We start from the raw sequence: 14,623 nt of genomic DNA, 5'->3' as shown, positions 1-14,623 counted from the left end.
ATTATCCAGAAAAAGAAAATGAAAAAAAAGAAGAACATGCTATCTCTTTGCCAGAAAGCTGACAATGGTATAAATGAGCCAAATATCACAAAGCTAGTCATAGTAGTGTTTATCAGATATAATAGTATGTTACAACAAATATGTTTCAGAATTAAAATGTAGCATTACTCTAGTACTTAAATCTAATCTAATTATATTGCATTCATTGGGGTTGTTATGTGGCCTAAAGGTGCATTTGTTAGACCTAGAGGGAGTTGGAGGGACGGTACTGCTAGCAACACAAAACCCCTACTTTACTTGCTTTTCTGAACAATTAATATCATTCATCCCCCACCACCCCTGAAAATTTTAAATAGAAAAGAAGAAGAAAGAAAATTCTATTACTTGCCTAGGATACCTTCCACATGTTATGGGAAATGCAGAACTTATGATGATTATGGATTTGTAGCAGGGATAATTTCAGAAACCTCCCCCCAGGGTTCTGACTATTTCACTAGTCTCCCTCTAAGTTTTAAAAATTACGTTAACCTCTCTTAAGGTTAATAATCTTATAACATTTAGATCTAATCAATAATTAAAAAGTGATATTATGAGAGAGAAAATAACACAATTTCATCATTACCCCTCATCTACTACATTATTGAATTAATTTAATACCAACCCACATATTAAAGAAAAACACTATCATTAGGGATCAAATCACGTATAACATCAGTATATCATTCTATATTTTTCACTTAATACAAGATCCAATTATTCTTTTCAGTTACATACCCATTGTCAAACATGATTAATAATAAATAATCAAAAAATTTGTAACCAAAATATTATAGAGAATAAACTTTAATATTACAAATATTCTTGTCAAAATATTAAGGTTAGTTGTTGAAGTTTTTATGGTATTAAAGTTCATTTTTTGCAATATTTTGGTTAGAGGTTTTTTTTATTATTTATTGTTGATCACGTTTGACAATAGGTTTATAACTGAAAAAAGTAGTTTGGATCTTACACTAAATAAAAATTATATAATGATATACTATTTTTGATGACATATGTGATTTAATCTCTGATGATAGATAATAAATTCTAGTATTTTATTTAATATTTGGGCTAATTTAGATTAATTAACTAATTTAGTAGATGAGGGACAATGATGGAATTATATTATCTTTTTTCCTAGTATCACTTTTTAATTATTGGTTGGACCTAGATGTTATAAATAATAAACCTCAAGGGAGGTTAGTATAATTTTCAAAACCTGAAGGAAGGCCAGTAAAATAGTCAGAAACCTCAATGGAAGTTTCTAAAATTATCCCTATGTAGCAAGCATCTTATTTTTGTAGTCCAAGATTAAAAACTTGGGCTATGGAAGTCAATTATTTCAAGGGATAATTTCGAAAACACCTTGAGGTTTATCACAATATCATTTAGTTTTCACTAGTCTCCCTCTAAGTTTTAAAAATTACGTTAACCTCTCTTAAGGTTAATAATCTTATAACATTTAGATCTAATCAATAATTAAAAAGTGATATTATGAGAGAGAAAATAACACAATTTCATCATTACCCCTCATCTACTACATTATTGAATTAATTTAATACCAACCCACATATTAAAGAAAAACACTATCATTAGGGATCAAATCACGTATAACATCAGTATATCATTCTATATTTTTCACTTAATACAAGATCCAATTATTCTTTTCAGTTACATACCCATTGTCAAACATGATTAATAATAAATAATCAAAAAATTTGTAACCAAAATATTATAGAGAATAAACTTTAATATTACAAATATTCTTGTCAAAATATTAAGGTTAGTTGTTGAAGTTTTTATGGTATTAAAGTTCATTTTTTGCAATATTTTGGTTAGAGGTTTTTTTTATTATTTATTGTTGATCACGTTTGACAATAGGTTTATAACTGAAAAAAGTAGTTTGGATCTTACACTAAATAAAAATTATATAATGATATACTATTTTTGATGACATATGTGATTTAATCTCTGATGATAGATAATAAATTCTAGTATTTTATTTAATATTTGGGCTAATTTAGATTAATTAACTAATTTAGTAGATGAGGGACAATGATGGAATTATATTATCTTTTTTCCTAGTATCACTTTTTAATTATTGGTTGGACCTAGATGTTATAAATAATAAACCTCAAGGGAGGTTAGTATAATTTTCAAAACCTGAAGGAAGGCCAGTAAAATAGTCAGAAACCTCAATGGAAGTTTCTAAAATTATCCCTATGTAGCAAGCATCTTATTTTTGTAGTCCAAGATTAAAAACTTGGGCTATGGAAGTCAATTATTTCAAGGGATAATTTCGAAAACACCTTGAGGTTTATCACAATATCATTTAGTTTTCACTAGTCTCCCTCTAAGTTTTAAAAATTACGTTAACCTCTCTTAAGGTTAATAATCTTATAACATTTAGATCTAATCAATAATTAAAAAGTGATATTATGAGAGAGAAAATAACACAATTTCATCATTACCCCTCATCTACTACATTATTGAATTAATTTAATACCAACCCACATATTAAAGAAAAACACTATCATTAGGGATCAAATCACGTATAACATCAGTATATCATTCTATATTTTTCACTTAATACAAGATCCAATTATTCTTTTCAGTTACATACCCATTGTCAAACATGATTAATAATAAATAATCAAAAAATTTGTAACCAAAATATTATAGAGAATAAACTTTAATATTACAAATATTCTTGTCAAAATATTAAGGTTAGTTGTTGAAGTTTTTATGGTATTAAAGTTCATTTTTTGCAATATTTTGGTTAGAGGTTTTTTTTATTATTTATTGTTGATCACGTTTGACAATAGGTTTATAACTGAAAAAAGTAGTTTGGATCTTACACTAAATAAAAATTATATAATGATATACTATTTTTGATGACATATGTGATTTAATCTCTGATGATAGATAATAAATTCTAGTATTTTATTTAATATTTGGGCTAATTTAGATTAATTAACTAATTTAGTAGATGAGGGACAATGATGGAATTATATTATCTTTTTTCCTAGTATCACTTTTTAATTATTGGTTGGACCTAGATGTTATAAATAATAAACCTCAAGGGAGGTTAGTATAATTTTCAAAACCTGAAGGAAGGCCAGTAAAATAGTCAGAAACCTCAATGGAAGTTTCTAAAATTATCCCTATGTAGCAAGCATCTTATTTTTGTAGTCCAAGATTAAAAACTTGGGCTATGGAAGTCAATTATTTCAAGGGATAATTTCGAAAACACCTTGAGGTTTATCACAATATCATTTAGTTTTTTTGAGGTTTTTAAAATTTCACTTACCTCCCTTGTCAGATTGACAAGACCAAATGTCTCTATCAAAGTTCAAAAATTGACAACATTACTCTCGCACTTTTAATAACTATTTAACCAAAAAAATCAAAACAAAAAGATAATTTTTAATTTAATTAAAAAAAGCCAAATCGCAATCCAATATTGGTCCATATTTCTGTGAATCGAGGTAGTGGTGGGACGGCAAAGGACGTAGGTAAATTAAATCTAATTAAAGTCAACCACTTAAAAGGATTTTGGCAAGTACTTAACACCTTAAACAATTTTGTGGGACGGATATAAGGAAGTTAAGAATTTTTTTTTGGAGGGTTGGGTTGCATGGTATGGGGGGGGGGGGGGAGTATAAGTAAGAGGTCATAGGTTCAAAATCTCCCCACTTACCAAAAAAAAAGTCAAGAAATTTTTTTAGGAAATATGTTTTTATATGTGATGGAATTTAAGTTGTATTGAAAACTAAAATGATCCTTTCATACATGTGATTTGTAATAGGGCAAAAAACCTTAGCGGCCACTAAACTATTTGTAGATCATGTTTTGGCCATCAAACTATTTTTCGTCAGTAATTGGCCACTAAACAACTTAATCAGTAAATTCGTGACCATTTAGTCGATAATTGCTCTTAATCTGTGAAATTAGCAGTACACGTGGCAAAATACGAGGGTAATTTTATTTAACAACTATGCGACCGTATTCTTCTTTTAATTTCTTTCCTCAAACAATCACCGAATGGAAAATTATATGGAGGAAAAAATAGGGACTCAATTGGGAGCCCCAAATCTTCAGCCACAAATCCAAGAAGCCGAAGAAGAAGACAAGAATGTCGAGGCGCTCTGCTAAACCTAGATGCTTCTGCAAATTAACAGCAACGATGAAGACCTCATGGACAAATTGGAACCCAGCAAGAAGATATGTGGTCTGCCCAGGAGAGGTAAGATTTTTTCTGGAAATGATGCCTTTACCAGAAGAAGAGTGAGCTCTGAAAGCCATCTTGCGGAGAAGCTCCCAGCCTTCGTGTGGGTTAAGAAATCTCATCCGGTGAATGAATCCTTTGTCGTCGGCTGATGAAGAAGCAATCTTGTCTGCAACTCCGACATCCCGAGTGGTGAGCAGCACTCTGCTGGCAGTTGGTTTTTGAGACAAAAGTGCAATGCGGAGGCACTCCCAAGCATCGGCAGAGCAGACATCATCCAAAACAATCAAGAATCTCTTGGACTGCAGGAACTGGTAAAGCTTCTGAGCCAAGTCCAAATCTGAAAATGGGGCCATATCATCCTTGGCTCGGCAGACATGTTGCAGCAGCAAATCTTCCAAAATTTTTCTGGTGCGGAAGTCCTTCCCCACCATAGCCCAAGCAAAGCAATCAAAATGGCGGCCACTTAAAACCTCCCATCTTGCTTTACTGTCTAATCCACTAAAAATTACCCGGCACTTTTGCCACGTGTACTGCTAATTTCACAGATTAAGAGCAATTATCGACTAAATGGTCACGGATTTACTGATTAAGTTGTTTAGTGGCCAATTACTGACGAAAAATAGTTTGATGGCCAAAACATGATCTGACAAATAGTTTAATGGGCGCTGAGGTTTTTTGCCCTTTGTAATATAAATCCTACTTCTAGAAAAAAATTATAAATAATTCATAATTAAAAAATTAATAAAAAATGTTCTAATGACCAAATATAGAACTTGATGTGTGCACGGATGGCGGCCTTGACTCCAGGCTTTCAGAGAGACATTGAAGGCTTGAAGGGATCAAGCAAGTTGGCTACACATGGGCCCAAGCCCATGAAGCACCAAAGGCGGGGGCGTGAAGGTCCCTTGCTGAGCTGTTCGGGTTTCGTTAGTTTGCCTATATAAAGGCTTGCTTCGTAAGCATTAAGGGGAGACGTTTTATGAATAAAAGTTTGTTATTTTCGATTCTTCTTCTTGAGAGAGAATTCGAGCCTTTCACTTGCTTGGCAAGGGTTTTTTGAGCAATCTTGCGTCTTGTCCTTGATTGTTCTACCGACCTATTCCCCTGAAGTATTCACCTTCATTGGAGTTGTCGTTCTACCGCCTTTAATCAAATCGTGTCGTCCGTTTGATTCTAAATTCCGTAATCCAAGCGTTGGACAACCTCGCTAGATCCTTGGGCAACGTGCTACGTGTCTCGAAACGTGTTGGTCGAGGAACGTATCAAAACTAGAACTATCCTATGTTATTTTCTTTGTTAAAACATCATTCTTTATACCAGGTAATAGTTGTTGTTTATCTATAAAATTATTCACTATTGTATTTATAACCAATCATATTTTCATCTTTTTACTTTGTAACCTTATTTTATTTTTTATTATTGTTATAAGCTTCATAAGTAGGATAACATAAATGTAATATTGGAACAAGAATTTTATCTTCCTTGCATTTTCTTCAAAGGGGCTAAAATGCTATAAAAAATGTCAATCTAAGGAAGGTAGGTGAGATTTTGTAAACCTAAAAGGTGCTAAGTGATATTATAACAAACGTCAGGGGAGGTTTTTGAAATTATCCCTTGTTTCAAATTGGGAATCCTCAAAAAATCTTTTCAGAATAAACCAATTCTGTGGACTTTCGGATTTCTAAATCAACAACATACAATGCAAAAGACATTCACATACTTTTTTTACCATAGCAACTTTTTGTTAAAATGACAACAAAACTATCACTTTTAAGTCCAAGATTGCATTTGGACTTGAGAAAGGGCAATTTTGGCTTTTTCTTTTTTCTTTTTTTTTTGCAAAGATTGATCTGTAAATAAAATTTGAACTGTGGTGTTAACAGTAGCCTAAATAAAAAGCCATTTGTTTGAATTCCATTTTTTTTCTGTGTTAACCTGCTGACGGTGCAAGTTTCCTGAATGTACTTGTAAAAAAAAAAAGCAGCTCATTAAAGCCTGTCCAAATCAGAAGTGACTAAACGTTGAAATAGGCTGACTTCACATCAAGTCTGGACCCAAGAATAAGACAGCAAATTATCATGAATTTTGAGTAGTTCTCAAAATCCCAAGTAGATGATGTATAATCACTGCTGAAAGATTTCTTACCATGTATGAAGATTGTATAAAGACTAACCAGCATGAATCTTTATCCTAACAGCTTTAAGCTATTATTTATCTCAAAAGAGGAACTGAAAAAAACACTAAACGGACCAATGGAACGGATTAATATGCAAGAATGAAGACACAGAATTCATAACATGCTGATTTGATAGCCAAAGATAAACAAGAGTTTACAAAGTTCTGAATCAAGAAACTTACAAAAGTGAGAACATAATTAATATGCCACCTTGGGAAGGGAATAGATAGAAGTAGAAGATAAATCATGATTGATACAATAGGGCTTCAAAGATTTGTGAACATTATTGTTGCTCTTCAATGGGGTAGGAGTAACCTGCAAGAACAAATAATTCCCAGCAAAAAGATCACCAAAATGAGACTGACTTTCCTTCAATCTCTTCACAACTTTTGTCCAAGCCAGCTTAACCGATCTTGCTTTTCTTCTCAAGAACCTTCTCAAGCTTGGAATCTTCACCCTCAGTCTTCTTCTCACGTGCACTCTTCTCAAACTAAATGTGGAGCTATGTCTTAGCCTTCCAATATGTTCATCAAAATCATCATCAAACCATCCTTCTTCCTTTAGCCTTTGGTATGAAAATCTTGAAGTAAAAGTGGAACCCATGACTGACTTCAATTTTCTTCTTCTTTCACTAGAGAGATCAAAATGAATAATTGTGGGATCCTATGTTCTTTTCTTGATCAACTTCTTGTGGTACTAGGGCTTGTATGATTTATTGGCGATATATGTATGGGGCCGTTTGGCTGGCCATGTAGTTGTTAGTTGTCACTTGTGTCATAGGAGTAGTTGGTTAGGCATTGAATGCCAAGAAAGAGTGTGGCTGGCTGGTGAGTGGTGATGTCGTCCACCAAATAATGTGGCCTTGTATTAATTTAGAGTAGTCATTTGTTGGTATTGGTTTGAAGTTTAGCGTTTGGGTTTCTTTCCATATCAATTTCCAATTGGTGATGATATTGGCAATTTCAAATACATTAATGGCACTTATTCTTCCTTTTTTTCTCCATTTTTGGGAATTTGAAAGTAACCCTATATTTGAAGGAATTGAAATATAGGACAAAATGGGGTGCTTGTAATTGAAAAAAAAAGTAAGAATATCTATATTAATTATTGTAATAAATATCAAGATTGTAATAAATATCAAGAAAAACAAAAAAAAATGGACTTCTTGTTACTATTATGATCTTGGTAGGTTTGAATACTCTAAAAACTTCAATGTGGGAGTTCTAGGTGAATAATCTATTCTCCAATTGCACTTTTTTTTTTTTTCCACTTGCGCGAAGATAATGATTCAATTTTGTGTTAAGGTTATTATTTTGTTGTGTCTATAATTTCAGGGATGATTATTATGCTTACGAATTGAAAACGTAAAATACAAAGTTGAATGAAAATATATTTTTGTATTTTATTGAGTTTCTCTAGGGCACAGTCTTATCAGCATACAAACTGCTAACTCCATACGACCGACAACAAGGCGCCCATGAGAAATTAAAGTCTGGTTTCTTTTTCTATTATTGGAAAAGTAAAAAATTTGACAAGCTACATATGTGCTGTATTTCAGGCCCTGCACTTTTCCCCCCCTTTTTCTTAAAGGGTATTTCATGAACAACATTAAACATGAAATTTCGAGAATTGCTAGAAAAAGTATTAAATGGTCAGAGTATATTGCATTGAATTGCCTTTTTCTAGTACGGGGAGAGTTGGATTTAAGAAGTAGAAAGAAAATTCTCAAAAAAAAAAAAAGAAGCAGAAAGAAAAAAAAAAGGAAATTTTAAACGTTTCAATATTAACTATTAGACCAAGTCTCGTCGGCTAGCTTATTTTGGGTTGTAAATTCTAAACTTATAATTCAACCACTTTAACTATATGAATAAAAAATATATTGCGTTTAAGTCCTAAAACACTAGAATTTTTTTTTATTTTATTATACTTTTTTGGATAATGGAATTCACATCTTTGTATTCCATTTAGCTCTCAATCATACATTGACTTCAAAGTTGAAATGCACATGTTTTTGTATTTTGTCATTGCGCAAAGCCTTCTCAATCTGGCAATATGGGATAATAATTGATTTTGATCGGCTTGCTGGCCCTGATTAAAATAGCTCATCAGCCCAAAGTCGCAAGTTCTCTTTTCAAAGCTCAGAATATTGAGGCCCAAACTCAGCACTTGGACTACAATGGTTTCCTGTCTTGCTTTAGGTTGGCCCACAGTATAATGGATTGTGGCTCCCTTTTCCGGCAACAATGAAAAGTCTCCGGAATTTTACATGGCAGATAGAGACTGGTAAAGTACTTTTGCTTTCACTATACTTTTATAAGGTTCGAAGTCTCCGTAAACAAAAATGACAAAAAGAAAAAAAAAATATAAGCGAACAAGAACTTGAATTAAAAATGCTTTATTATTTTTTCAACTACCACTTAATCAATCAAATCTCAAATTAATTTCCATAGTGTTGGCTCAAGTCAAGCATGAAATGTAGTTGGCTTATATGCTTATTATTCGGGTGTTTGACAACTTCATTAAGTACTTAAAATTAATAAATTATGTGCATTTTACATTAAGTTTTTTTTGGTCAATTATTACAATCTACTATATTCTTACTCCTACTCTAACTTATTTTATGAGGAGGTCCAATTGGATCAAAGAAAAAATCGATTAACCATCGGACTAGACAGATATATTGTACACTCGTATGGATTTGGTAAAATTACATAGTAGCAAAGTTATGAGAAACAAGATTTGAACCCTTGACCTCCCACTCGACCAAGACTTTATTTCCGAAGCTCATAACAGAAAGTGCAAAGTAATATTACTTTTCGATATTGACAAACTCAAATATTTGAAAAGTACTATTTGAAAAGCTAATTTAATATTACTATTAATAGTAAAATAAGACTTTTGGTAGTTAAATACATAACATACATAAAATTAAATATTTCAGTTCGGTGCTCAAATTTAGCAAATTATTAAACAAAATTGACTTCATGAATTCAACAAATTCAACTCATGTATATGCTAAAAAAAGGGTTAATCGCACTTTATCCCCTTTAAGTATAGGCCGTTTCTCACTTTACCCCCCAACGTTTGTTTTTTCTCAATTTACCCCAAAAACTAACAGTCAACTCTAATGGACATAAACGGAATATTGAAAAGACAATAACATCCTTATGAAAATATTGAACAACCCAAAATACCCATATATGCTGGTTTATGAAATGCAAGTTTCCAAAATTACCCAGGAATAATGGAGGGAAATTTCCCTCCATCTGGCACGGGACAGAAAAAAAAAAATTAGGGAACACAAAAGGGAACAGACAAAAGGTTCCCTTTTGTTATTGTCGGGTCACTTTCTCTTCCCTTTTGCCATTGTCGGGTCGCTTTCTCTTCACTTGTGGCCGAATCCTTAGCAAAACCTCCATTAAAAAACTTGAAAATTCACCAACATCTTGAATGGAAAAACGGGCAATCGATGCAATCGATGAAGTTGTTAGCAGACGGCATAATTGAATTTGAAGTTTGTGAAAGGAGATTATGAGAGCTTGGGTAGCCCTTAAGGTTCGATTTTGCAATTTTTTCTCGATTTTAGAAATTTCTAATTTTTAATCAATTGTATTGCACAAAAACAATGGTATGGGTTTTTTTAATGGTTGCATGGGCTTTAATGTGTAGACAATTATTTGTTTGAATCATCTGTTGGTGTGGTCTCTTGAAGATATGCTATGTCATTGTTGAGTTAGGATGAAAATGATGGGTTTTTAGCAACTATTGTCTTTTTTAATTATTAATTTGCTGGATTCTTTGTTTACTTTGGTTGGTTATATGTCCTGTTAGATAGACAAACTAGGATTTTTTATTTTTGTGGGACAATAAAAGATGTCTGCTCTGTATTACCTATGCATGCACTAAAAAAGTTGCCTTTGTGTGATTACAGAAGAATGGATTTTAAAACCTATGTTTCAGAGGTTCACTACAGAGGTCATTTTGCCCATGTCCCAAATTTACAGTATGTGGGGGGAGAAGTTGCTAATTTTTATGATGTTGACCCTGATTTGATGTCAATTTTTGAGTTAAGAGATGTTTTTAAAGACGCTGGAATTTCACATGAAACATCATTGTACTATAGGGTTAGAAATCTTGACCTTCAAGTTGGTCTTAAACTGTTAAACAATAACCAGATATAGTTTTAGAAATGTTTGAGGCAAATAGAACTCAAAGCATCATACAACTTTATGTTGGTGAAATCCCTGAAGAAGATATGCATGCTGATCGAACTGTTGTAGAGGATAATATTGAGGTTGATGGTGAACAAAATCTAAATCCTAATGCTGAACAACCCCAAAATGATGAGGCCAAAAGTGATGCTTCAGATGCTTCACAGGAAGGTAATAGGGATGGTCGTAGGAAAGTTGAATATGACTCTGATTTTGATTTTTTCCTAGATGGGGATGATTTAAATGATGCATGTGATCCTATAGATGATGAAGAGAGGGATGGTGGTGAAGTAGATTGTCACCCAAAATTCTAGGTGGCTGTCTAGGATGTTTACGGAGGAGATTGCTGACCATCCGAATATGAAAGTAAAAGGGTTCAAGAAGAGCATAAAAAGGAAGTATAACATGAACTGTACAAACTCTCAAATGTATAGAGCAAGAGAGAAAGCAAAGGAAGTAGTGAAAGGGTTATGTGCAAAGCAGTATGCAAGATTAAGAGACATTGTGCAACACTTCTACAAAGAAATCCAGGTTCAGTGGCATTTATTGTAACTGAACAGCCCCAACTTTGTAAAAGTCCAATCTTCAAGAGAATATTTGTGATGTTTACTGCACAAAAGGAAGGTTTTGTAAATGCATGTAGGCCTATAATAGGGCTGGATGCATGTCATCTTAAGGGGATCATAGGAGGGCAGCTTATGTCTGCAATTGGTAGGGATGCTAATAACCAGATGTTCCCAATTGCTATGGCTCTTGTTGAGTCTGAGTGCAAAGATAGTTGGGGGTGGTTTTTGGACAGCTTTACCGATGCTATTGGGACTCCAATTGAAAGGGGTTGGGTATTTCTATCAGATAGACAAAAGGTCAGCACCACTACAATCTGATTTACTTTCCTTTATTCTTCACTCACTCCTGTCACTAATTGCTGTGATTTATGTTTTTATGTCAGGGATTAATTGATTGCATTGAGAATAAGTATCCTAGAGTGGAGCATCGATTCTGTGTTAAACACATGTATGCTAACTTCAAGCTGAAATTCAAGGATAAGCACCTAAGAGATTTAATGTGGGGGGCAGCTAGGGCTTATTCACCCAGTCACTATGAAAGCAAAATGAGAGAGTTGCAATTAGTAGCCCCAGAAGCACATGCATGGCTTAGTTCCATACCAGCTAACCTATGGGCTAGACACACCTTTTCCCCAAGGACAAAATGTGACCTTTTAAGTAATAATATATGTGAGAGCTTTAATCAATACATTAAAGATGCTAGGGAGGAGCCTCTTTTAACTATGTTTGAAGCCATTCGAAGGCAGATAATGTGTAGATTTCAAGAAAAAAGAGACTGGATTCAAAAGATGAAGTCTCATATTTGTTCTAGGATTTGTCAGAAAAATGAAGAGAGGAAAAAACAGGTAGCTCAGTTTGATGCACTTGTGTCTACAAGAGAGATGTATGAGGTGACTGGTATAGTAGGAACTTTTGCTGTTAATGCAGTTCAAAGGTCTTGCACATGTAATGAGTGGGATATGACAGGAATTCCATGTGTCCATGCATGTGCTGGACTTGTGCAAGACAACAAAAGCCCATATGTTTTGGTTAGGTTCTACTAAAATGGCCTTTGTTTGGGTGGCCATGCAGACACATGCTAAGATGTAATCTGATGTGCAAAATGCTTTTAACTTAATATAATTTTCTTTCATATATATTTGCTTACAACTATGGTAGATAAAACAGATTTTTGTTACCTTTTGGTTCTGAAATAGAGTACATATACATAATGCTAGCAATCAGAAATGTAATGGCTAGTGTTTTTCTCCATGATGAAGATCGAGTAGCTTTGACCATCATGTATTGTTGCTGTAGCTGTTGGTTTTCAACTTGTAAGACATAGACTTCTGTTTCTAGGTAAATTCTGTAGTGTATTCAACTAATATAAGACATGTGTGAAAAGATAAAGAATATGGCAAAGAAGCAGACACGTTGCAAGCTGACATGTACGGAGGATGAAGGGAATATTTGTAAAAAAGCAAGTGTCACCTATAATAGGAGTAGGCAGTTTAAAAATTTATTTATCGGATAAAATAAATTTAAACCCATTGTTGAATAAAAGACCAGCTCTTTATGGCTTTCGTCCATTATACTTACAGAGTACCCATTTTCCTTAAATACTAATTTATTTGTCGGATAACATAAAAATAAATCCGTTGTTGAATAAAAGAGCCTCACTTTTCAAAGCTTTCATTCATTATAAGAACAGAGTACCCATTTTTCTTAAACAAAAATTTAGTTATCGGATATAATAAAAATTAACTCGTTGTTGAATAAAAATCAGCTCTTTATGGCTTTCCTCCATTACAACAACATAGTACCCAAGGTGCCTTAAATAGAAATTTATTTATCGGATAAAATAAAAATAAATCCGTTGTTGAAGAAAAGATCAGCTCTTTATACCTTTCGTCCATTATACTCACAGAATACCCAAGGTGCCTTAAATATAAATTTATTTATCGGATAAAATAAATTTAAACCCATTGTTGAATAAAAGACCAGCTCTTTATGCCTTTCGTCCATTATACTCACGGAGTACTCATTTTTCTTAAATACTAATTTATTTGTTGGATAACATAAAAATAAACCCGTTGTTGAATAAAAGAGTCCCACTTTTCAAAGTTTTCGTCCATTATAAGAATAGAGTACCCATTTTTCTTAAACAAAAATTTAGTTATCGGATATAATAAAAATTAGGGTTAATCACATTTTATCCCCTTAAAGAATACCCCATTTCTCAGTTTACCCCCTAACCTTCAATTTTGCTCACTTAACCCCTTTTAGGACAAAATTGCCCTTGCATTATTTTGACTTTTCATTTACCTTATTTTTCTTTCTTTTATTTCTTTTTCTCTTTCTTCTTTATTTAATTCTTCCTCTTTCCCACAAAAATCTTCACCTTAATGATTGAAATTAAAAAAGAGGAATTGCAGCGATCTATCTTCTCCTTAAAATGATTAAAAAAAATTCAAATCACTTTCCTAAAATACAATTTTTTTAGCCTTTCAATTCTTTTAATTTTGGGTTTTTCTCTTTCCTTTCTAGTTTCTCATTTTATTCTCAAGAAAATATCATAAGATGAAATGGTTTCCCTTTCTTTTATTTCTTTTTCTCTTTCTTCTCTCTTCATCCTTCCCAATAGAAATTCCATTTCAACGAATTTTTTTTTTTTAGTTTGTAATTGCATATTTTTGGGTGAAGGTTTAAAAGGCATCAAAAACTAATTTTGATTTTTTGTATGATGCCACGTGTCACAAATTTCAATTGATGATTATTAATCAGGTCACAATTTCATCTTAAGATATTTTTTTGGGAATAAAATGAGAAACTAGAAAGGAAAGAGAAAAATCCAAAATTAAAAGAATTGAAAGGCTAAAAAAATTTAGAAAAGTGATTTGAATATTTTTTTAATCATTTAAGGAGAAGATAGATCTCTGCAATTCTTCTTTTCTAATTTCAATAATTAAGGTGAAGATTTTTGTGGGAAAGAAGAAGAATTAAATAAAGAAGAAAGAGAAAAAGAAATAAAAGAAAAATAAGGTAAATGAAAAGTCAAAATAATGCAAGGGCAATTTTGTCCTAAAGGGGGTTAAATGAGCAAAATTAAAGGTTAGGGGGCAAACTGAGAAATGGGGTATTCTTTAAGGGGATAAAATGTGATTAACCCTAAAAATTAACTCGTTGTTGAACAAAAAACAAGTTCATTATGGCTTCCCTCCATTACAACAACATAGTACCGAAGGTGCATTAAATAGAAATTTATTTATCGGATAAAATAAAAATAAACTCGTTGTTAAATAAAAGACCAACTCTTTATGTCTTTCGTCCATTATACTCACACAGTACCCAAAGTGCCTTAAATAGAAATTTACTTGTCCGTTAAAAATAAATTTAAACCCGTTGTTGAATAAAATACCAG

At 32.6% G+C, this 14,623-nt stretch overlaps 2 protein-coding genes across 2 annotated transcripts; one reads left to right on the top strand and one right to left on the bottom strand.

Moving 5' to 3' along the window:
* Positions 1–6,644: 6,644 nt before the first annotated feature.
* On the bottom strand, positions 6,645–7,049 carry LOC113760171. Its single transcript, XM_027302740.1, has one exon. It carries the CDS (start codon positions 7,047–7,049, stop codon positions 6,645–6,647), a length of 405 nt encoding a protein of 134 aa, XP_027158541.1.
* A 3,586-nt stretch (positions 7,050–10,635) lies between these two features.
* Positions 10,636–12,266, top strand: LOC113760170. The gene is made up of 3 exons (XM_027302739.1): positions 10,636–10,947; positions 11,092–11,520; positions 11,607–12,266. Exons 1-3 carry the CDS (start codon positions 10,636–10,638, stop codon positions 12,264–12,266), a joined length of 1,401 nt encoding a protein of 466 aa, XP_027158540.1.
* Positions 12,267–14,623: the final 2,357 nt, after the last annotated feature.

This window comes from Coffea eugenioides, chromosome 2, assembly GCF_003713205.1.
Source record: "Coffea eugenioides isolate CCC68of chromosome 2, Ceug_1.0, whole genome shotgun sequence".
In the NCBI taxonomy this organism is placed as follows: Eukaryota; Viridiplantae; Streptophyta; class Magnoliopsida; order Gentianales; family Rubiaceae; genus Coffea; species Coffea eugenioides.
This window is presented reverse-complemented; position numbering and strand designations above follow the sequence as displayed.